This window comes from Scatophagus argus, chromosome 17, assembly GCF_020382885.2.
Source record: "Scatophagus argus isolate fScaArg1 chromosome 17, fScaArg1.pri, whole genome shotgun sequence".
Lineage (NCBI taxonomy): Eukaryota > Metazoa > Chordata > Actinopteri > Scatophagidae > Scatophagus > Scatophagus argus.
The window spans coordinates 20,861,983-20,887,105 of NC_058509.1; the positions used below are offsets into that span (position 1 = coordinate 20,861,983).

At 40.2% G+C, this 25,123-nt stretch overlaps 1 protein-coding gene across 1 annotated transcript; it reads left to right on the forward strand.

The window, feature by feature from the left end:
* Positions 1 to 10: 10 nt before the first annotated feature.
* si:ch211-57n23.4 (immunoglobulin superfamily DCC subclass member 3) lies at positions 11 to 19,912 on the forward strand. Its single transcript, XM_046418698.1, has 13 exons — positions 11 to 376; positions 2,657 to 2,798; positions 3,267 to 3,397; positions 4,641 to 4,778; positions 4,882 to 5,040; positions 12,790 to 12,955; positions 14,237 to 14,487; positions 14,605 to 14,769; positions 15,583 to 15,771; positions 17,661 to 17,774; positions 18,170 to 18,296; positions 18,497 to 18,614; positions 19,191 to 19,912. The coding sequence occupies exons 1-13, from the start codon at positions 46 to 48 to the stop codon at positions 19,266 to 19,268; spliced, it is 2,109 nt and encodes a 702-aa protein (XP_046274654.1). The 5' UTR covers positions 11 to 45; the 3' UTR covers positions 19,269 to 19,912.
* Positions 19,913 to 25,123: the final 5,211 nt, after the last annotated feature.

Here is a 25,123-nt window from a genome sequence, read left to right on the forward strand (position 1 = left end):
AGCAAGCAGATGAGTAGTCATACTGTCTTTCTCTGATAACAGCCCATGTTTCTCTTTCTCCTTTTTGCAGATAACTGTCTGGCCTCAGAACTGTCTTTCCTGTGGGAGCCCAATGATGTGATCGCAGTGAGGGAACGTCCACTCATGTTGGACTGCCAGGTCCAGGGTGAGGAGCCCGTCATGATTACATGGCGTAAAAATGGGGTGCCTCTACCCACAAGCTCACGGATTCGGGTGCTGGCGAATGGCACATTGTTCATCCAGAGCTTCCAGAAACGTAGAGAGGGGAGCGATGGCGATATGGGCGAGTATGACTGTGCTGCCCAAAATCGCTATGGCATGCTGGTCAGCCGCAAGGCCAAAGTCCTCTTGGCATGTAAGTATTTGACAGGGCAACACAGCACATTACTCTTACAATTTATATACTTTTATGCCGTGCAATAACATGTACATTGAAACAATAATATTACTGTTCACTATTAGTGAAGAAACAATGTCACTGATTATCTTATTCCCTGATGGGCAGAACAAGTGCAAATGTGTTGATGCAAAGACAAATTACATTGCATTTTAATTTAATTTAATTGTATTATTCATAATTATAATTATGTTCCCTGTTATCTTAATGGTCTATGTGAAGACCTTCAGTCTTCTCCACAGTGCTAGCAAAATTCTAGTGGAGAAATCTTACATAGACATAGCCTCAATGTCCGTTAATTTAGTTATGGCCCTAACTGGAATGAGCTTGGGCAGCATACTTTATTATATTATAGTTAGTTACTTTATTATATTATAGAAGTTATTATAGACTTCAGCGAACTTCACTGTTCTTTCATTTTACTGAACCTATTTGTCCAAGTGAGGTTTACTGTAGTGTTTTGATAATTATGTTCCATACAATTACAGTGAACCTTCGCATTACATCCCAGCTAGCTCTTTTTGAAATAAAGGTAGCTTAAATTGACCTAAATTTTTGAGCTTTTCTTCAGAGCTGTTCTACAGGTTCAGCGTATTGCTCAGTGGGACTTTGCCAATCAAACCAACCATTCTCCAGGTTACAGCAATGAAAGTGATGAATATGCTATCATATCTGCTAGGAATTAAGGGTAAACCTATATGGTCCATGCGGGATTAATGAGCAATGAATGATTTACCTTAAAAAAGTGTGGTTGGTATTTTATAAATGTCTAGTGTCCATGTCTGCTCAAACACAGATAATCACATAACAACCTTCATTAAACTGATTTAGATTTGAAGGCTACAAACATGAAGACAACATTTTCTCAGGCATTTTAACCTCCAAATCCCTGCACTACCCCCAGGCCATAAACTTGCACAGGGAGCAGAGGATCACCCACAGATAGTCACCACATGTTGCCTTTTCTCTGTCAGAACATCCCATAGTCTTTGTTATAAATGATGCTTCACATGGTGAACACCTCTGCATCGTACATGGCAACCCGAGCCCCCTCAGCCCCTTTGATCCTTTGTTGCCAGAAGGAACATTAAAACCCCACACTGAAACATACCAAACATACCAGCTTCCCATATGGAAATCCTATAAATTACACTGCATGTACGTTACTGTACATGAACACACACCTGCACTACTAGAGATTGTACTACACTTTCCACCCCCACTCACTCAAACCAATAAAACCAAGGGTTTATGGGTAATCTGGGAGAATTATGGCTATGTTGGGGTGGTCTTACTTCAATCCAGTGAGCTTCCATGGTGATGCTTTCTCATTTGCAGACCTCTCCGCTGTGGTATACACCTTTATTGATTATGGCCACCAGCTTATTAGGAATCCTGTGTGTGTGTGTGTGTGTGTGTGTGAAAGAGTGGAAATGCTATTATTCCAAGCCTTCAATGGGAATGATACCACATTTAGCCATTGGCAAAACAGGACATCGCAAACTATGGTGAACAACTGACTGCGTAAAAATAAAGTAATGATTTAAGGTGACAACTGTAATGTTATAACCTGCACTTTGACATATTTATATGTCAGGATGTACTTTGGTTTTTCTGGCATACTAGATTAGAGTCTGTATTGTCTGTATTGCAACGAATTGTGGATAGTTGTTTCAATGCAGTCTAGTGAAGTCACCCCAAGTGAACCGTCTACAGAAAGGCCCCTTGTGAACTGCACAAAATGTAGGTTTGGAAACCTCTTAGCAAGGGTGGTGAAGTCCAGACATTTGGGTTCAATCTTTGTGTTTGTCTTCTCCATTATATTTGGAAATACATTGGGAGAGAGAAGTGGACAAAGAGTAAATGTGGTTAGTGGATCCAAGTTTGAAAACCTGGCCTCGGATAGACCCCTCTGTCATCTCCACCAAACTCTTGTATGCTTAAAATTTTCATTCCAAGAAATCATAATAATGTGGACAGTGATACATTAACGACATATTCAACAAATACGACCAGATTTAGCACTGCACTTCCATAAAATTGAGGGACTCACAAGAGACAAAATCCTCAAAATCAAAGGAACAGAGCAAAGACTTTAGTCTTTAGTATACACAATGTAACCAAGAGCATTTTCTTGTTAGACCTTCCCTGTTAGGTAAACTCCACATATGGTAAGAGGTGCCTTTCTGGACATATCCAGTCCCCCATTAAGGCTGATCTTAATGTGTTACTCCTCAGCTCTTCCTAAATTCCACACCCACCCAGTGTCCATGACTGTGGATGAGGGAGGCGTTGCTCGTTTCCAATGTGAAATCAGTGGAGTACCTGAGGCCAATATCACCTGGGAGAGAAACAAAGTACCACTCAACGCCACTGACAGGTAAAACCACACCCACATACAGTACCGTACAAATTTAATATGTGATTTTCCACTATTAGTCTGAAAAACACCTATTTTTTTCTTTTTCTGGGCTAATATGTGTGTTCTGTGGGCTTTACAGAATAAACCAACAAAATCACAGAATATACATATCATAAAGATTATAACTGATACAGGAAGATGATGATATATGTGTGAATAACCTGGTTCGAGGAGGAGGACTATGCAGCTTGGGTTGTACACAAGTGGCACCTGTGCCATTTGAACTCTCCACCAACAAGAGCTGGAAAAGGCCAGGCCACGCAAAGAAAGAAATCTAGCAAGGAATTAGGACATGCAAATCTTGTTGACAAAAATACGGATATATTTAAATAAAAAACCTAAATGACTGATCACCGTGATTTCTTGAGCATGTTTGCAATAGTTTTCTGTGCCTCACTTGCACCTTTTCCTTCTCCTCCTGTCCAGATACACTCTCTTGCCAAAGGGTATTCTACAGGTGACAGGTGTGAGGCAGGTGGATGCTGGGGTTTTCCGCTGTGTTGCCACCAACATTGCCAACACTCGCTACAGCCACGAGGCAACACTCAACATCACTGGTAAGTGAACACACATAGAATATGCAAGCAGTTAGAGAAAGTACCTCAGTGGAATGAACAATAGTGAGGAGTTCTGTTTCCTCTGGCTCTAGCTACAAAATTTATGCTATGTTTGTACAAATATAAATTATGGTATGTGTCAGTGTCCCCTCCACAGGCAAATATTCTAATTATAAGCGTGTTAGCTCAGCAAATATCTTTACCACTTTGACCCCTTTAGTTAGTTGGCCTCAGTTTCTGTTATCTTTTTCTCTGTGCTGGGTTCATGTATAATTACTGTAAGTTCTCCAAGTTCTTCAAGAAAAATTCCCTCAACATTGGTTCAGTTATGTACATGAACCATATGCATCTGGTCAAGGATGAAGGGGATCTTTTGAAATCAAATCTTAATGATAAAGTTCAATAGAGGGCATATTATGACTACAAACAGCACAGAATTATGTGAATAAGTGATATGTATCCCTTACGGTCACTCCTTTGGTAACATTACAATTGGTAACAGTTTGACAAGTTGGATCAATAAACCGCCACAAAAGATAGATTCTACTCTTCTGGGAAGGCTTTTGGAATGTTTCTGTGGGAAAATTTGCTCAGTCATTCAGTAGAGATTTTGTGAGGTCAGGCACTGATGTTAGATGGAAAGCTCTGGCTGACAATCTCTGATCCAGTTCATTGTTAAACTTTTTTAATGGGTTTTGAGATTTTTGGCCTCTGTGTGGGCCACTCAAGATCTTCCACACCAGACTCATCCAACCATGTCTTTATGGAGCTTTGCTCTGTGAAAAGGGCCTTCAACAAACTGTTGCCACAAATTTGGAAACATAGCATTGTCCAAAATGTCTTGGTATGCTGAAACATTAAGATTTCCCTTCACTGGAAGTAAGGATCTGGACAAGCTTATATTAGCAATCAAATATGATCATAAAGTTCAAGAAGCTACATTATACACAGAACATGAACTACACCTGTTCTTGAATGTATGAAAGTAACATGGAAACTGCTGATTCAGTATTTTTGACAGTAATTTTAGGAAGTGCTATGTGACACAGTGCTGTGTTTAAAATGTTATTTAAAAAATAACTAACAATATGAAAGTTAGTTAAAAACAATTTAAGGAGAACACTATACACTGTGGGCTGACCTAAATGCTACAGCATCAGCTGATACTGTACTCAATTATAATCTTTGCATTTGTATTTTGTCATCTCACTCTCTCATTTCTTGTCTTCTATCATCCTCGTAGGTGGAGCTCCCAGGATCTACAAGGAGCCAGTTATCCTGTCAGGTCCTAAGAATCTGACCATTACTGTCCATCAGACAGCCATCTTAGAGTGCATCGCCACAGGAAACCCAAGGCCTATTGTTTCCTGGAGCAGGCTAGGTAACACCCCAAAAGAATGTATATCATGGTTAATAACATCCAACATGTTTTCAGTTTTATTTCACAAACCATCTCTCTGTCTCTTTACCTGTGTGTCCATCAGATGGACGTTCCATTGGGGTGGAGGGTATCCAGGTTCTGGGCACAGGGAACCTGATGATCTCAGATGTGTCCCTGCAGCACTCTGGTGTTTATGTGTGCGCTGCCAATCGGCCCGGCACCAGAATGAGACGTACTGCACTTGGACGACTCGTGGTACAAGGTAAGGCTATACAAAGCACTTAGCTTGCTACTGATCATCAGTATTAGCCACAGATTTTGTACCAAATAACACTACAAACAAGGCAGGTTTGAAGTTTTCTTAAGACTGTTCCTTGTCTTTGGAGATATGCTTCTTTGCAATCATATCTTCATCATGTGAGAAGATCCATAAGATCCTTGTTAGTTATGATCTCTCTGCGTCCACTATTTATAGGACTTAAGTATGTTAAGTAAAAATACTGAGTGCAAATGTCTTCAGAAATGAGTAGGGGTAAAATAATCTGTAAAAGTTTACTCTTATCATTGCATGCCTCACTTCATATAGGTAACTGTTCTATACAGTTAGTATGTGTGTGACATTGTGTGATTCAAGTGGAGAAATGCAAAATTACTTTGTATTGCTTATTAAATGGGCGGCACGGTGGTGCAGTGGTTAGCACTGTCTCCTCATAGCAAGAGGGTTCGAATCCCGGTCTGGGCCCTTCTATGTGGAGTTTGCATGTTCCCCCTGTGCCTGCGTGGGTTTTCTCCGGGTACTCCGACTTCCTCCCACAATACCAAAAACATGCACATTAGGTTAACTGGCTACTCTACTTTGCCCCTAGGTGTGAGTGTGAGAGTGTGTGGTTGGGATTGACTGGCGACCAGAATGACCAGAATTTGAAGATGCTGGTCTGCTGTGAAATACAGGGAGACTTATCTGGTGTTGATAGGCTCAGTCAGCATTGTGTGAACTGGTTTGGCACTGGCCCGAATGTGGCAGGCAGTCATCAGAATTAGCCTTAAAATGACATCACATGTGCAACTGAAAAATGTAAGCTTCTGTATCATTATCCCTGATACAGAGATAGATAAAATGTGTTTAGCCTAGCTTAGCTCTGCCCAGTTAACTTTGTTAAAAAATGAAAACATGCACTCAGATCATCATGATGGTGTCTTTGGCTGCATTGCAATTAGAGCTAACTACTGCTACTAGCTACTACTACTTTTAATTTAGTACATCAATGCTTTAATATTAAATTAAGGACAGAATTTAACTAGGCTAGCAATTTAACCTTGTTCTTATTCTTTGTGATAGGCTTGGCTAATTATGTCCTGACGTTATTCCTGCACTGCACACACACCAATTAAACTGATCCTAATGCTCCCTTGTGTAGGATTTGCTGGTATCTGGTGGCGTGGTTTCAGTTTGCAGATAAGGTGACCACAAAAAAACATTAAAGGCCCTCTCTAGAGTGTTTGGTTTGTTCATTCTACATCCATTCCCTTTGTAGATATAAAAGGTTCATTCTAAGGTAACAGAAACACAAAGATTCTTAGTTTCATGTGATTATACATTACAATGAAAACACAATAAGGTCATCAGTCGAATCTAAATTCAAACTCTCACCTATGCTCAGCTCTGGGTAGAGACCAAAACATGAGACAACAGATATAAACATCCAAGATGAGTTTCCTTCTCAACATACAAAAGACAGACAATAAAAGAGAAAATACAAAAACAATGAGTGAACATAAAGAAATTGTCATGTAATCATACTACACACACTGATTTGTGGATTGACCATGTGACACAGGTGTGTTCTCTCCAACAAACATGCAGCCATTGTTGAATTATTTGTGCTTGCGAGAACTTCATGGTAGGTCCTGCGTGTGGGATCGTATTAACTGCCAGTGGGGGTGAGGGGAGGGGAAGGAAAGGGTCAATAGTAAAGCTCCGCCCTTTCTTCACACCTTTGCCCTTGGCTGTTTAGTGGGGGTCGAGGCTGGAAGTGTGGGCCTGTTGTGTGGTGTATGGTGACACTATTGGCGTGACCCTTTCTTGTGTGTGTGTGTGTGTGTGTGTGTGTGTATAGGATGAGGGGAGTGCAGGTCTCACTATGACTTGAACTCATCCATCACCCAGCAGATGTCCACACACTCAGCCCACTTACATTTCTCACTGTCATTAGCTGTGTTTTAATTGGCTGTCCTGAGGCCAGCTCAATTAGCACCTCACCTCCCAGAGTGCTGACGGGCACACAGGGGAACAAGACAGAAATATGGAGAGTGTTAAAGTGTAACACTTTTAATTACCAGGCTGTGGTTTCTCTGTAGATGGTGTGTGTTCCTGTAAGTTATGGGAGTGAAATCTGATATGCACAAAGGATTAAACACTACAGCCCACTCAAGCACATTCAGTTTCTATAGAATACTGGTACAAAGAGAGAGATGTTGTGCATACCAGTACTGGGGGACTGCTAACACTCATTCATATCTGATACTTCTTTTTCACTGCATCTCAGAGGGAAATATCCTAATTTGTAGCAGTTCCGCCATATTTATCTGAGAGCTTTGGTTACTAGTTGCTTTGTAGATTAAGATTTTACTTCAAATGTTTGATCAATTTATAAAAGAAAAAATGATTTATTTTATAGATAAAACTATAAGTTGTTAAAATTAGCTCCAATTGGACCAACAATATAATGAGAAAATGCTGCTTACACAATCTACTCTATTAATTACTCCATTAATTAAGCATATTTTTTGTATTATTATTGTACCACTGACGACTTTAAAATAGAATTTCCACAGTTAGTGCAATAGACTCTTATATTTCCAGATGTTTGTGTGTGGTCACTTGAATGCTTCATTTTTAGTGAGCAGGGGTTGTGTTAATACAGGATGGTCATTACCTGAGCTTCACAACATGGACAGTGTGCTGAGAGCAAATGTTTTTTGGTGCTGTAGTATAATTAGGGAGTACACTTTTAAAGCAATGAATATTGTGCTTTTTGAGTTAATTATTGAGAGGATTATATATATTCTAACCTCTACTTTTAGAACTTTAAACATTGTCTAGCATAATGTAAATAAAGAAAACTATAAAAGACAGCTGAAGCACATTTTATTAGATTTCTCGTAATCTCAGTTACATAAACGTATATTCACATAATTCAGCCTTGTCCTGTTGTGCGCCACTCTTTCACTGAATCAGTCAATATTTTCCCCTCTCTGTCACTCTCTTACAGTGATTGGCAGTACTTGTGGTGTAGAGGAGGGGAGAAGGGGCTGATCTCTAATATATTCATTAATGTATTGATCATTTTGCTCTCTTTTTGGGGTTGAGAGAGAACAAAGAGATTCAGTCTTTGGATGTCTGGTAAAATGGCCACCCACAATGTGCTTTACAGAGCTTCAAAAGTGTTTAAGTTTGAATCACATTATGGAATCCACAATATTCTGTAGTTGTCCAGCCAAAATCAGATTATTGTTGTATACGAATCTCTTTTAATAAGACTAAGTGACTGTTCCAATAAAAAAGTGTGATAATTATATCTGGTGTGCCATCTTATCTCAGATGATTCAGTATTGTCCTGTGGCACAAAATATTGTGCAACACAATATTATCAGAATGATGTGAGCAGATTATACTTTGAATGAATACAAAAGCAACAAGCGCTTATCTTTCTACTGTGCACAAACATTCTCATATGTCACAAATCTTTTCTGCGCATTTGCGACTGAAAACCTTATGGACTCTTCTCTGAACCCATAGAATAAAATTGTATTTTTAAATAAAGACAACGTGAAAATATTACAGTGGAAGAGTTTGACTGTGTCTCCATTCAGCTGCAAAGGTTGAGATATGCTGAGACTCATGGCGGAGCTGAAAGCTTCCATTGTGCAGCTGAAGTCAAGTTCAGTGAGGTGGCTGCTGTTTGTGTTTGTGGTGTGAAGGTTAGCGGAGGTCTCAACTTTCACACAGTCTGTCTGCATGTCCACGGTCATGGTCAGGATGAAGGGACAAAGGAGACGGCTTACAGAGAGACAAAAAAGTGAGACACAACTAGATGGTCACTGGAGGGTGCAAGGTGCAGCAGGGGGGGAAGCAAGGGGAAGGGAAGGGGGGGGGGTGAGGAATGACCTGCAACCTCAGACCCCTGACCCCTAACCTCAACAGAAGGATTCAGAGCATGTGTCTGTGAAAACGGTTGAGGGAGGAGGTGGTGCAGTCGGGATGGACAGATAGGGAGGTGTGGTCTCAGGGTTAATTAGGGAAGCCTGGAAGATGGATAGCACCCTGGCGGAGGGGTGAGGGCAAACCAGGGTGTCACCATGCAAAGAAAGACACAAAGGAGGGCCAGCCTTTTCGGAGAATGGTGTCTTAAATATGCTCTCCCTCCTCCCTTCTCATTTTTTGTTCGCATTTTCCAGATGAGATGAGCTGCAGATCTTTTATCATGCAGATCCCGTGCAGGCCTTTAGTTCATTTCTCACATTTTACATGGACATCAGCACTGGAATTATTCCCACTCTAAACACATGAAGTAGCACACACTGCTTCCCCAATGTGTTGAATGTGTTATATCATACAACTATATATATCGCATGATGTGCTGTGTTGTGCTGGTAATATCTGAGTACATTTACTTGAGTACACTTTGAGTTCTTTTTTTATTTCTACTTTATGTTACTTCTAATCCATTTCTGAGGGAACTGTGGTCTTTTTCTATTCCATAGCATTTATCTTATATTATAAACTAAGCTAAGCAAATACCCTTTTATACATATTAATATAACACTATAATGAGTACTTTTATTTGTGGTAGTTTTAATTAGATTTTTGTGGTATTTGTGCAATTTTACTCAAGAAGAATTTGAAATGCTGGGCTTTTACTTGTAATCCAATATTTTTACACTGTGGTACTGATACTCGTTCCAATACTGGACCTATATAAATACACATTCATGCTTTCAAATTCTTTAACATTAAAGTATGCCCCACGTTGAACCTAACTAGTAAAGTTAATCTTAAATAGCAAGAGCTTCGAAGTTCCATCTCAAGCTCACAAGTTCCTAATGCCATGTCTGCATGTAAAACCGTAATAAAGTTTGTACTATTTTACAAGAATTGGTAGCAGATTACTTGTGTATTTCCAGAAAATGTTCCTATGAAATTAGAGGTCCTTGAAAAGTAAGCATTATCCATTAAAATCTTTGCAGCTTATTGAAATAATACTGAGAACCTCTCAAAGGTAAGGTCCTTTGAACAGCTTCCTTTGTTGCTATTTAATCTGCTGCTTTTTGGATGCAGGCTTGTTGGACATCCTCAGTTGCTTGATTCATCATGTGCCTGTATTAGGCACAACTAAAGGGCTGAAATATAACGTTCATTTTTGTGAGGAACATGACACAGTATGTCTCACACACGTGTAAGTCTGTTTATGTTCAGGTCTGTCTGATCAGTGGACAGACGTATGGAACCCCCTAAACAAGCTGCAAACAAAAAGGACTAAACATAATAAGATGAGGTGTGAGGCTCAGTGAAACTCAAGGTCAACAGAATCGCTGATCAATACAGAGTATAGATCAGCTGATGAATGGTCTGCTGAGGGTGCCTGACTCTTTGTGACATGATGCTAGGACAGCTGAACAGATGAAGGGGTGGACAGCTATCCCCCTGAGAGATAATGTCCACACACACACACACGTGTGTGTGCACATGCACACAGAGAAGAGTGGGGGTGGGCACACACAACTTATGTGACAATGGCAATCAATGGACTTGATCAAGAATCATTTATTGTCATTCTAGGACATGTTAGCACATAAAAAAGAAAGAGATTTGTGCTGAAAATAATATAAATGAATAATAATACAACTTAAGACAAAAAGTGGGCAGCTGTGGCCTAGAGGTTGGAGAAGTGGCTTGTGATCGGAAGGTCGCTGGTTCAATTCCCCCACCGGACGGGCAGGAAAGTAATTTCCCAGCTTGAGATTAATAAATAAACTTAAAAATTTTTTAAAAAGCCTATCAATAATAGCAATAGCAGTAACAGTACAACTGAGGCCAGTCAGCGAGGTGAGGAGTTTGGAAGTCTCGGGGAAGAAGCTGGCTTTAAGCCTTGTTGTTTTGGCTTCGATGCTTCGCAGCCTTGTGCCTGAGGAGACATTTTACATCCATTTAGCACAAATCACTTTGCACTGATGACCATTTAAGACTTACTGCATATATTAATGTGTTTTTCACCTATCAGGTCTCTGCATGTTTCCACTCATTTCCAAGTGAAAGACACTTTCAGCTCTCCGACCAAACCTGTCTTCATCTAAAACTGCAACAATGTAACGGTGTGTTACCATGACCACCAAAAATACTATTCTTTTGATTTTTAATCAGCAGGTGTTCACTGAATCATATGCGGACATGCTGCACAAGATATATTAAACTGCAGGTAACCATAGCAACACATGCAGGTTTAATGAGGTATCTCACCAAGAGATCCACCGATATAAACAATGTGAAGAGCAAAGTTGTTCACTGATGTTTTTTAAGTCAAGCCAAAAGCTTTACTCTGGACTGATACCTCACCACCACCACTACCATCACTTGGATGAAAACCTGCTCTTTCTACATCCGAAACATCAACACTTCTTTCAGTCTATGTAATTCTAGATTTGTTATAGAGTTGTAGAAGTATATAAGCTACAGCCTGCTAAAATTAAGTAATGTAGTCTAATCCAACAGTCTTGTAATGAATGTTCAGTTTTTTAACAGACACAAAGTGACAGGGACACAGAGAGTATTGTGCCATACAATCCAACAGCACCACTAACTGCAGCCTCCAAAACAAAGTTGAGTCACCACCTCTCTACATCTCTCTCTCTAAGTTTAGATTTATGTGTAACTGTAAAGGATCGATTGTGTTTCTCCAATATGATGTGATAAAATAAAAGAACAACTGTATATACTTTTACTTTGGTAAAACCCAGTAACTGATAAACACCACCCCTGTGTTGGTATAATACCACAACCACACACCTACAGGCTGCCTTTTTCACTTCCTTCTGTTTCCCTTATGGGTTAGTTTTGGTTCAGGTGAACTGATGAACCTCTACTCAACGTGGTCTGACCAGTGGAAGAAAGAAGGATCCCTGACTACAGTTGTGAATTTGTCCTTATTGAAATGGTCATTTTGTTGACAGCTCATAGGTGGATGTTAGGGGTGTGGGGGTCACAGTGGGTGCTGAGGTCAATAGATCAATGAGATGCTGAGCGTGGGCTGAAGAGGGGGGGTGGTGCTTAGGGGGATGGGGCTTAAGGACTGCAGCCTATATCCCATTATATATATGCATGTCTGTTGTGCCACTAATATTGAATTGGGTGTTGGGAGGAAGTCAACCCTGCATCTGTCCCAGGACAGCCATGGACTAGCTGGGGTCATCAGACTGTGTGTGTGTGTGTGTGTGTGTGTGTGTGTGGGATTGGGGGGGTTCATCCTTGTTTTTCATGTGCCAATTTTACAATTTCTCTTTCACCTGAGTGTTTTTCTGGGTATTTACTCTTTCCAGATACTCTCGATCATAACACTGCAATTATCAAAGTTAACTTCTGAGAGTTTGTAATAAACTAGAATGATCAGTGCAGGCAATGGAGCTTAGTCTCATTACAGTTGTTTTACAAAAAAAAAAAAAAACAAGTCAAGTTTAAACAGATCTTTTTAAGGTCTTGTAGCGTGGAGGACGTCACAGATTTTCATTCCTGTGGACGCCTGATAACTTTAAATGTGGTTGGACCTCCTGTTGAGGTGGAGAATAAAGCCAGTTCCTGTGAATGTCATTATCAGCAGTTATCAAGGTCTGCTGTAAAAACAGGTCATCAGGGCTAGCAGAGTTCATGGGAACATGAGTCTGTTTGGTGTTTTTGTTTACTGTGATTCTTGCTGTCTGACCCTTCATCCTCATCATCACCCCTGCTCATCTTTCTCAGCTCCTCCCGAGTTTCTACAATGGCCGCAGTCTGTATCCAAACCAGCAGGGGGCAGTGCCGTGTTCACCTGCGTGGCCCAGGGCGTCCCTGAGCCTCACCTTATCTGGCTGAAGAACGGCAAGGTCCTGAGGCCCGGACACAACATCAAGCTGACCAATAACAACAGGTAGGTGATGTCACTGCTTTACAAGGGCCAAAAGTATTACTGTACATCTAATTTATTAGAAACTGAGGATAGGAGTAATTTCAGCCTTTCCAGAGTATGGACAGCCATACAGTTGAATAATCTGGCACAGGCCATAGGGATGATTTGAGAAGCAGGCATCAAGTAAGACAGAATCAAGAAAAAGAGAAAAGATTTCTGAAACAGTAACGAAATGGAAAGACAGGCACATGTATCACAGAGCTCTGGAACATGGAACATCATGGAACTTAGAACAATCATCAATCTCAAGAACAATCAATCTCAAGAGCAATCTTAAAATCCACATGTGGAAAGAGTTCTCCTGTAGCAGTAGCACTTGTATTCTCAGATGCAGGTTTTGGTCATCCATAAAAAACCCAATCTGTGCAAGTCACAATATGCAGGAGAGCCATTTATAGCCCTGCAGTTAACAATTCGACCACATGGTGGCAGGACTGCACAGACAGTGTGGTGGTTCTGAGCTTGTTTGATTCTGAGTGTCTTTTGAACAATGGCATGAAGTCACACAAAAGATGTCTATATATTGGAATATTAAACAGCTGCTATATTGTATATTTATTATAACATGTTTTTTTTATTTAAATCTCAAATGTACTGTATAGCTGCTATGTGAGCCACATTCTAATATTTCCAACATTCCTTGTAACCACATCTTCATGGTGATGCTTGAGTTCTTTTGTTATTAATGTTGTTCTGTTATTTTAGTATCCCGTGTTGTGGATGGTTGGCTGTTAGTTTATCACAAACTGGCTAATCACAAGATATATAATAATAAATATACATGTCACGGGCTTTAATAGGCAGAGGTAGTAGTAGTAGTAGACATGGCACTGAAAGAAGTAGCAGCAGTATTACTATTATTATCAGTAGTAGTAGTATTAGCAGTAGCGCAGCAACAGTAGAGCTGGATTGCCCTGCTCGAGGGCTGAGGGCCCCTGTTTACATCACAGTTTCTCCTGCTCTCTTAACATTGTGTATGTAATATTGTGGTAAGTATAGTACTAGTAATGCTAGTACTTGTAGCTGTAGTGTAACTATTAGTAGTGATGCACTAGTAGTAGCAATAGCAGTGAAACAGGTGTAGCTGTAGTGGTATTAGTTGTACAATATTGATATTGCTGCTGTAGCTGCTCACCCATATAATTACACTCTCTGTATCTTGCTGTGGCTGATGTGATTAGCAGTGAACCGAATAGACTCTGAGGAGCAGTGAGCCGATGTACCTGTTTGTCATCCGTGCAGCACTCTGGCTCTGACCCGTATCAGCTCAGAGGATGAGGCCATCTACCAGTGCATCGCCGAGAACAGCGCGGGCACCAACCAGGCCAGCGCCCGTCTGGCCGTGGCCCAGGCTAAAGACCTGCCTGGCTCCCCAGAAGGTTTCACAGCCAGCGTGCTGTCCACCACCGCCCTGCAGATCACATGGAGTGAGCCATCTGCCAATGTCACTGACAGCATCATCGGTTATGTCCTGCACATCCGCAAGATAGGAGGTAAATGTCAGCACACACACACACCCAGAGAGATACCAGCTGTAATTCAAATTAGAAGCAGTTATAATGACTCCATGTAAATGCCTGTGTTTGTGTGTGTGTGTGTGTGTGGTTCAGAGCCAGACAGTTTGGAGCTGCAGGAAGCCATCAGTAAAGGCACTTTCCAACATGATGTGACCAATCTGGAGCCAGCAACCACCTACTCCCTCTACCTGAGGGCCTACTCTCCTCTGGGAGCAAGCCAGCAGTCCCACACTGTGGTGGCTACAACACTAGGGGGCGGTAATGTGTTTTATCACAATACATGATGGTCATAGTTGAAAACATGAGAGAAGAGAGAGGAGTAGTGGGGACATTTATTTAAATCCATAGTGAGTATTTTGAGAAAATGAAAAATATTCAAAAGTCTAGTAAACAACGTGGAGAAGTGCGTTTAAGATGCCTTTATATAAACTGCAAGTGATAAGGATTTACACGTCATTAGAAAATTTGGTGTATGGCATAAAAATTGTGAGATCAGGGATTGCTTATTAGTTAGTAGTTACTGACTGATCAAAAAGCTTCATATTTTCATAAAGAGGATTTGGAGCTTCAGAGGAGTAAAAATATATGGAACAAAGTGCTGTACAGGATTAGAAAAAGAAAGAAAGTAGATTTGTGAGCTCCATCTGAGGCACACTATGAAACCACTGACTTCATAAAATAAAAAATAACATGAGCAGCCTCCATATGTGTGTGATAAATTTGGTGCAAGAACAAGAGTGAGTTTATTTATCTCTGCAGGTATGAAGGATACCTGCGATATGCACCACTTGTAAAATTAGAATACCTTGTTAGAAAATTAAAAATGCCTTCTTGTTACTGCTTGTATTGTTTTACAAATTCTGCTCTGTTATTCGTAACGATTCTTTCGGTTTTGTTGCCCATTTATTTTATGTTCTGTTTCTGTCTTTTCGATGCTTAATCAGCTACCTGTCAGCTGCTTCGTTGACCACACATCATCGACTTGGGGGACAGATACTGTCTTTTTTTTTTGTCTAATCTATCAGCTTGTCTCTCATACTTCTCTGCTTTCTGTCTTTGCTTTCTCTCCAGTGCCGACCCCTCCCACCTTCTTCACCAAGGTGGTGAACTCCAGCAGTGTGCAGGTCCTCTGGGAGCTCCCCAGTAAGGCTGGCAAGGCTGAGGGCTTCAGGCTGTCCTACCGCAGGGTCCCTTACACTGTCTTCCAGGGGCCAATCCAGCTGCAGTGTCACATCAATGCCCACACGCTCACTAATCTGGGTGAGTCTGTTTCTCTATGTGTGTGTGTGTGTGTGTGTGTGTGTGTGTGTGTGTGTCTGCTTCAGGAGCAGAGAGGGTAAGGTCCTAACCTCAGTTGTGTCTCTCAGGCAGGACAAATATTGTCTCCTTTGCTGAAATACATTCTTGTCCTAGAGGTTTCCTTAACACTGTCCTTTATCACGTCGAAAAATAAATAACAAGCACAGTCCCCATTTTTATCTATTGGAACAATAATGCACGAAAATCCAGACCCTGGATTTATCTTAAAAAACAGAAGTGGAGGAAGGAGTCAATAAGGTAACACTGTTATATGTCTCCCTTGCAAGCCGGGTCCTGCTCAAGGTTTCTTCCTGTTAAAAGGGAGTTTTTCCTTGCCACTGTCTGCTTGCTCGGGGGTTCAGGTTCTGGGTCTCTGTAAAGCACCTAGAGACAATTTTGATTGTATAAGGTGCTATAGAAATACATTGAAACTGAAATTGAAATAGAGGAGGAATGAGAGAGAAAGTCAGAGCTCGAGTGAAGAAAAAACACTGGTGAGCACGTTAAGCCTACAGATTATGTTACCACAGTAACAGAGCCAGTGTTTACCTCTTTTTCTGAAACAGAAAGACGAAGTCAAATTTCTTGCTAAACCTGCTTTCTGAAAAAAGGGCCCCAGCCATTGCTGACGGAATGAAGTATTTCCACATCATATCAACAAGATCACCCAATTATAGGTCACCTTTTGCTCCTTAAAGCATCGTTAACAGTTGCTATCCACAGTACTACGTGGAAAATTCACTGAACACGCATTGATTTTCACAGAGGAAGTGCTGTCAGTGATAATCATGTTTGATGCAGCTGTGTGTTGCATGTTAATCACCTCATCATCAAGCAGCGGTCGATGTAACTGCAGCTGACAGTGTGGTTCCATGGCTCAGCATACGCATCACATCTGAGAGGCTGTTTACACATGGCATTAAATGCATCGTGGACAGTATGTCAGTTCACACCTGCCACCCCCACCCAAATCAGATGCTTCTATATTTAAATTCACACAAAGACAGCTTTATATTGATGATAAACATCTAATTTTACACACACAGTCAGTGACAAAGTCCCAAGACTCCCTTAGCAAATTATGTCATTTATGACTTAGGGGAAGTTTTATTAACTCTGAAACACTATACAGAAGATTCTTAATCAAAAAAGACTGCTAAAAGTTATCTCCCCAAAATGTTTTGGTGCCACTTACTAACTGAGCGGTTAAATTCACAGCATGAAATCCAATCGACCAACCAGCAGCCTAAGATGAATATTTGACTTATGATCCACCTGCTGACCCTTTGCTGACTGTTTACCTCACCTACTTTGCACTACTTCCACTCTGTACTACCTCACTATTGTACTACCTCCATAATCATATTTATTTTACTTATCTTATTTTATTTTGTTTTTCTTTAATCTATTTTATCTTATTTTATTTTATTTTATTCTATTATTATATGTTACTTACGTTCTATGTATGCACCAATCACCAAGACAAATTCCTTGTAATGTGAAACCTCTTCACTTACATGGCAATAAAGACAATTCTGATTCTGAACAGGACATTGAACAGGACATTGCAAGAGTTATTGTCAGAAAGTCGAGCGGAGACATGGCTGTGAGAAGAATTAGATTTAGGACTAATATTGGAACAACTTATTGTGTGGTATCAAACAAAGACATAGTTATGTTTTCTTAGATTGGTCTTGGATCGTTTGGGGTGAGCGCTTGCAATCCCTGCGGCACCAATACAACAGCCAGTGAATAGGTTTTGTAGCAGAATCGTTCAATAAAGACATAAATCATTTCAGTTTAAACAAACGTAGTTTCTAACTCCTGACTGACTGTGTGTGGACCCTCAGAACTGGGTGCAGTGTATGAAGTGAAATTGGTGGCCTACAATGGAAACGGAGAAAGTGACTGCTCGAAGAGACTGGTGTCACTGGCAGAGGAAGGCGTGAGTGACCCAACCACTGGTGAGTATTGATCAAGGATTCAGGAAATGTATTCATCCTAGTGCAACACTGCAGAACAAAATGAAAGTTTAGCTCCTTTATCCCACACATACTGTATATAACATACATACATGTTGAGAATAGAATGGTTGAATGGAATACAAGTTGATATCCTTTTTATTCACATTATATCTTGGCAAAATCCCAAATAAACTCATGGGGCAGGATGACTATCTCTTTAGAATTGTTTTGGTTCTTAAAAAATAAAAAGGTCCTCTCTTAAACATATCTGATTTATACATAAAACATATAAATCTATGCTAAATGCTCATTTGGCTGAAACTCTTTTTTTTTTTTTTTAATTTCCTTTTTTCTGTCATGAAGATGTTCCTCATCAGTGCTGTGTTTGTTTCCAGGAGGAAACAGTCTGTGTCAGTGCAGGGATGGAGAGGCCTCTCTGGGCAGCATCGTCATTGGCATCCATATTGGCACCGCCTGCATCATCTTCTGCGTTCTCTTCCTCATGTTCGGTTACCGTCGCAGGTAAATGCTAGTACAGTCTGCACCCTTTTTACTTCATATGCTCTCAGTAGTTCTGGTTCAGTTATCATCCACTGGATTATGTAACCTTTTTACTGACACAACATAGTCCAGACTAGTTCACTGATCACATGGACTGACTTCTTAAAACCCTGCAATGAAATGAACTGTTTTAACTATGTTAATGTAAAATCTGTTCACAGTCTATTTTGCAGTAAAGGGACTCAGGACAGCTGGTCTGTACCAAGGGAAAACACAGGACACAATGGCATCCCTAAAGATGGAGCAAACCACTCCAGAGGGGAGCCAGTGCCTCAGGTAGTCACTCACAATATGCTGCTCACAACTCTCTTGACTTCATTCAGCCTGCATTTATTAAGTAGCGTTTCTTTTGCTGCAGGAACTTAAAACCGAATCTTTTAGTATCAAAACAAGTTTACTATAGATGAGAAAGTGGACATTGCCCTTAATTATAATTAAACGGATGACAAAAATGTTGGAATGGAATTCTGTTGAAATGATGTTAGTTCTTTATAGAATGTTAAACAAATAAAACAGTCTTTAAACTTTATACTTTATTGTCATTGTCAAGAAACAATGAGATATATACAAGTATCATCCAAACTGGCATAGCAATACAATGCATTCACTGTTTGCATAAAGGTAACAGGAGGCTGGAGGGTGGGAGGGAGTCGTTATAGAATGTTAAACCAAATCTTCACAGCTCAGTAATATAATTGCTTAACAGTCTAATGGTGATGTAGTGGCCAACCAGGGTTAACTTATTTTGGTACACTACTTGTGCATGTCCGAAATAATTCCGTACTTGATATCTGATTCTGGTCTTTCTTTTCTCTTATCTCCTTTCTGTGCTGCTGTTGTGATTCTTCTTGAGAGCAGGGGGTCTGTTCAGCACAGTGCCAGGTTGTCATTGAGCAGCACTTGGCAGGTTTGCCTGGCACAGGCACTGGTTAACACTGGTCAATGATATCAACGCCCCATCCCTGTCTTCTCCTTCAACAGTAGGGTACTCACTTAGGAACCCCTCACCTCCCATCAATGAGCACCTTCTGTGCTCTTTGATAGGGGTCAGTCATAGGTTTAGTTATCCCAAACCCTGCTTCTAATAACCTGAAAGAAGCCTCCACAAGTCTGTGACAGAATTCTTGTTGACTGGGAGAGATCCTGGTCCTTCAGCACCCCACCCCCCTCCTCCACTCCTACTTCAAACCAAAGCTTGTTGCCTTTATTGCCTGTGCATATGCACATATGTGTCTAGAAAGTCTTCAAAAAGCATTGATTAGCGCAGTACAGATTAGCATTCTTTCTGTGTGCACACTAAAAGCACCCATGTCACTGTTCCAGTGGAGGTCTGTACCATAACCAAAATATTATATTTCTCAGATCTCCACTGGCAAGCTGACAAGTGAAGATGTGCACCATGGTTTTAAAACCCACATTGAACCAACTATTCAGAGCTAACTGGAACATTCCATTTAGTCTGTTGTGACAGAACTCTTGACCTTCCTTTCAGTTCTTCTGCAATAAGTGAGGGAAGACATATAGCGGCCTTTGCAAACGCCTTAAGGAGATGAGAGTCTGATTAGAAATGATTATCCAGAACCATACAAGCCATTTAGAAGAACCTTGTAATCACGCATTTTTTTTCTCAACTCTTTCTCACTCAAAAGCAGCACATCTCCAAAGAAAACTACCTCAGTCTGATAAGAACATCTGAGCCATAGTTAGTCCAGTGTTAGCCTGATGATGCTGCTTGTGCTAGCCTACCTCAACCAAAAAATATCCTGACACCCTTTCCCCTGAGCAGCTACTTCCTCCACCAGTGCCAGTGCCCTGTGCCAGCCGCCAACCGGGCCAGTCCAGAGAGTGCTCACCAGGATGGCTACCATGGAGAGCATAACTGTGGCAGATCCTGAATTCCACTGCCAACAGCCTATGCCTTACTGTTCCAGAGATCAACAAAAGCCTTAACAACCTCCCGTTAAAGCTTAGATTTCCGTCAACATGTCCAGTTTTGGTGGAAATCTTCAACGTTTCTCATCTGTTATCAGAAGATATCAAGGAGGCCACGTTTTGTTTCCTCTTTGATTATGGCTGCTCCATTAAGTGATTATCCATGGCTTTTCATTATCTACAAGCGTCTATCTCCGAGGACATATTTGTGCAGAGGACGTAGCTCAAAAAAAAGATGGACCTCAAAGACTGCTTTGTGAATTTTTTAAGCCATGCATTCATTGTTTTTTCTATATCAAAGAAAACAAGTTCAAACTAACTGGATACTTGTTTGATCTGCACAAACCTGATGGCATACTGACGATAAGCCAAAAACTGACTGAGGCAGCACTGCCAAGTTAACTCTCCAGATGCCAAATTGGTCATCCAGGGACCTCAAGGACACTGAGTTGGCGGCTAAAGAAGCTTTGAGGTGATACTTGCCTAAATGCACAGATGAGGCTCGTGTTTCACCGTGTCAGCCTATCCAAAAAGTTCTTCCATGAAAACCAAGCTAAATGATGCCCAAAGATGTAAACATTTTGATGGTTTTCTTGATTTTCCTTTAAAAATTATTTTATAAGACAGAACAGATTTACTTACAACATTGGTTTGTTCCTGTTTGAAAAGGGTCACCTGCGTGTAAAGTGCTTTAAATGAACCCAAGCCAAAAAAAGTTTTTCTCATAATTTCATGACTATTTTTTTTGAACGATATCTTTCATGTCCTTTAGTTTGGAAGTCATTGCAGGTGCATCCCTTCAAAAATGGAACTCTATTTTGTTGATTCTAACATTTAACTTTTAAAGAGTGACCAAATGAAGATTGTCAGATATTTTGAAAGACTTTTTATGTCAATATTATAAGGAATATTCGCTTCCTTTTTAAAGTAGTTGAATTCTTGCCAAATATTTAGCTATTGTAAAGAAATACATAACCAAATACCTCTACATTTTTAAGATTCACACTCCTTACCTTTACACTGCGGAATAACCAAAGCACAGAGATGTGTTTGTGAATGTGATAATATACATTTGTGTGAATGGCATGCAGTAGGTGAACCTTACCTTGAGGGTAAAAGCTTTGAGAAGGCATGACAGATTTGGATTGAAAAAGCTGCTTTATATTCAACTTGTTAATATATAGCTCCCCAAAGAGTACAACTAAAACGGAAGTCCAGCTGAAGCTAATGAGTACATGTATTTACAAATATCAGTTTTTTCTTCATTTGAGTGTTACAACTTAAGAATACATAAAGAAATCACTTTTTGCCTGCATAAAGGGATGACTGATGATGATTACAGATGGACTTGACCAACTGACATGAAAAAGTGCTTTCAAGTTTCAATCATGACTTCACCACGAGCTTTTATCCTCAAGGCCATTTCTGAGTGCTAAAGGTTTAGTCAAAGCAGAGCAGTATAAAACATAAGGCCTTGTCCCCTCATGTTCTTACTTACACAGCTGAAAGACGTTAAGCCGGCATGAAACCAAAAAGTCTATTTGATTTGGAAGACCTGAAAAGTCAGTGTGTTTTGTAGTGTGAAGTGTGTAGCGGTTAAACTAGTTTTTTTTTTTAAAAAAAAAAATGGAAAGCATTTGTTGCTTCTGTTTGGATCAATTCATTTCTCTGTCTCTTTTCATTTGAGTCTTTTATTCTCCCTGCTGTGCACAGGAAAAGTTGCCAAAACAAATGTTTGCTTTTTTGAAAGTTTATTACTGATGCTATTATTATTATTATTATTGTTAGGCGTCACAACATTGATTATAATAATTTCAAATGTTTTCTTTTTTTGACATGTGTAAGGATGATATGAAAGTGATTATTAGGATTACTTTGTGATGGCCTTTGAGCAAATGATGTGAGTTTTCCAGAGACAGTAATATTTTTTTTTTTTTTTTTTGAGGCCAAACTCACATTCTGCCTTGAAGAGCCACAACTAGAAGGAAAAGAACAAAAAAAAAAAAAAATGTTGTAGGAATGTAGAAGTTGGCTGCTAGTACCAATGAGAAATGATGCTTTAATGATTATAAGTGCTTCTCTGTTCTCTAAGCTTTCCACTGGTGTATCATAGCCAACTGAAAACCTAAAGCTTTAACCTGTTGCAGGTGAAGGACTGACAATAGATGAGCTGCAGCTGGGAACAGAGACCAAGCTGTGACTCCGAAGGTTTTTACAGTACAATTACTTTAAAACTAACTAAACTACCTTACTTAAGAAAATATTTTGATGGTGTCAGTTCAGACAAATGACAAGGAAACTCATTCACGAAGATTTGTCTGTCACCAACCCAGTACACTGGAAGTAACTGGGATGAGGCTATTGTATGTAACTTTTGAACAAAGGAATTACATTCTCATTGCAAATTAATTCACAAGGAATGAAATGCAGCATTACTTAATGCATTACACATTTGTTGACACAGACTTACTGGTATGACCAATAAATTATCTTATTAGACATATATTGCTGTATTACCAGGATTATTTAGTCAATTCATGGCTAGACCATTTTATCCCATAATTAGCACTTGTGGCCACGGTGGCAACTGTGTTCAGTAAAGGTCACATAGGCTTCCTCAAAATTATATTTGAAAAACTCAGCAGCACTCGTGCTAAGATACCTTATAGAAAGATCAAGAGGGCAGATATGTTATTTGTGTTTTGTCTGAACTGACCCTTTAATGCTATGTATTTATTTATTTATTTGACTCGAGGGCTCCTGTTGTAAGTCTTTAATTAGTGAACATAATTACAGGACATTACCACCACTTGCAGTTAGTATCTCGATAAACAGTGTTCATAAGTTACTTTTTTCAAGTAATGTATTGTTTCTGTTGAGCTTCATATGGACCAAATTACTTACTACATTAAAAAAAATGGGAATTCCAGAAAGATCAATTTAGAGAAAATTAAAACAACAAAGTAAATAATGTTAGTATCTAGAAGACAATTACATTATTAAACTGTGGTCGTTCCGATTACGTAATTAGCATTTCAGCTCTTATCGTTGCAGAACAGCTTGGTCTCTGTGGAATGCAGACTGCTCTATATGAATGTCTGGACCGACCTCTGCTTTTTCTCCTTTCTTCATTCCATTCAAACATGCCTAAAACCAAATAAAGACTTTTTGCTGAATTAATGTTTCTCTATCTAATTTACTTTTGTTAGCATTTAATGGATCGGCTCAGTTAGCCACATTACAGATTGGCAATGTGTCTAGATGAACCACATGGGATCTCTCAAAATGAGTACCGTAGCTGGAATGCACTGAATTCACTGAATGTGATCGATCTCATGAGGGCCGGTACTTCACTGTGAAAAGAACTCAGCTTTAAGAACAGGGTTACCTGGGAGAGTGTGTCATAAACTGTCTTGTGCCTGGTGGCTGCTTGTATACTTGCAGCTTAGCTCTACAGATTAATTTAATTTAATTTAATTTAATTTATTTATATAGCACCTTATACAATCAAAATTGTCTCTAGATGCTTCACAGAGACCCAGAGCCTGAACCCCCAAGCAAGCAGACAGTGGCAAGGAAAAACTCCCTTTTAACAGGAAGAAACCTTGAGCAGGACCCGGCTCACAAGGGAGAACCATCCTGCTGATAGTCGGCCAGATGAAGGGGGGGAAGAAGAGGTAGACAGGACAGAGAGGATGAAAGAGAGAGAGAGAGAAACATACATGCAATAAATATCATACATTACAAAGGACAAACATGACAGGTTGTTATAATTGGAATTCTGAAGACTATGTATTGTATGTATTTGTTTTTTAGCTGATATATTGTTTAAGTTAGTTATAATATCACTACATAGAAGAACAACATGGGCAGGTGTTGGTAGTACACATTGGGTTTGTCAGAGGGCCAGATGCAGTTCAACATGTAGATCTGGATGGAGAGAGACCTGCAGAGAGATACAGAGAGAGAAAGAAAGGGAGGGAGATGCAGAACTGTGTACTCCAATGTCCTTCAGACAGTAGTATAAACAGAACTACTGCGTGTCTACAGTGCCTGCAGCTCTCCATGTACATGTCCTTTCAGGACCTTGATGTTGTTTTACCCACAGATGTAACATGTGATGACATGATGAATTCATGTCCTCCTTGGAGAGGTTCCTGTCTTGTTGTACCAGCAGAGGTGTTTAGGCGTAGAATGTTTTTTGTTGACTGCCAACTCCGAGACTCAGGCCAGATGTTCTGACAAGCCATAGCCAAGTCACAACCAAATCCAGCTGGGATACTTCTGGTGATCCCTCATGGGCAGGATCTTCATCATCCACTCATTGCACCAGTTGGCCCTCGGTGTGCTTCAAACCTGCTGCACCTCGCTCTCTCTGTCCTCCTACTCACTGACAGATAATGTGCTCTGTGTAGGAGGCTCTTGACCACTGATGTTTCATGTTGTTAAATAAAAACGTCTAGTGTGTGTGCTGCAGGTCTTTATGCTTCCATCATCCTTCACACGAACACAGTGGACAGGCAGCGTACCATCCCCTTCCTGTTGGCTGGTAAATATGATGTGCCGGATGATTTTACTCATGTGATGAGTTGTGAGGTTATTGATGATGGGGCAGTGCATTGTGTCATGTTGGGTAGAAACTGTTGGGCAGATCTGTGCAAAAAGCAACATTGGGGAGGATTGTTTACAGAACTTTGCGTTCCCAAAATGCAGGGCTACTTGTGGTTCCTAGAGTCCTCAAAAGTAGACTGGGAACCAGAGCCTTTAGTTATCAAGCTCCTCTGCTATGGAACCATCTTCCGGTTTCGGTCCGGGAGGCGGACACCCTCTCTATATTTAAGAGTAGACTAAAAACT

Bases quoted from the DNA above. Each gene is read 5' to 3' on its own strand.
- si:ch211-57n23.4 (XM_046418698.1), top strand. From the start codon at position 46: ATGTTTCTCTTTCTCCTTTTTGCAGATAACTGTCTGGCCTCAGAACTG. The intron at 2,799-3,266 runs GTAAAACCACAC...CCTCCTGTCCAG, and splicing joins CCACTCAACGCCACTGACAG to ATACACTCTCTTGCCAAAGG. The intron at 18,297-18,496 runs GTAAATGCTAGT...ATCTGTTCACAG, and splicing joins ATGTTCGGTTACCGTCGCAG to TCTATTTTGCAGTAAAGGGA.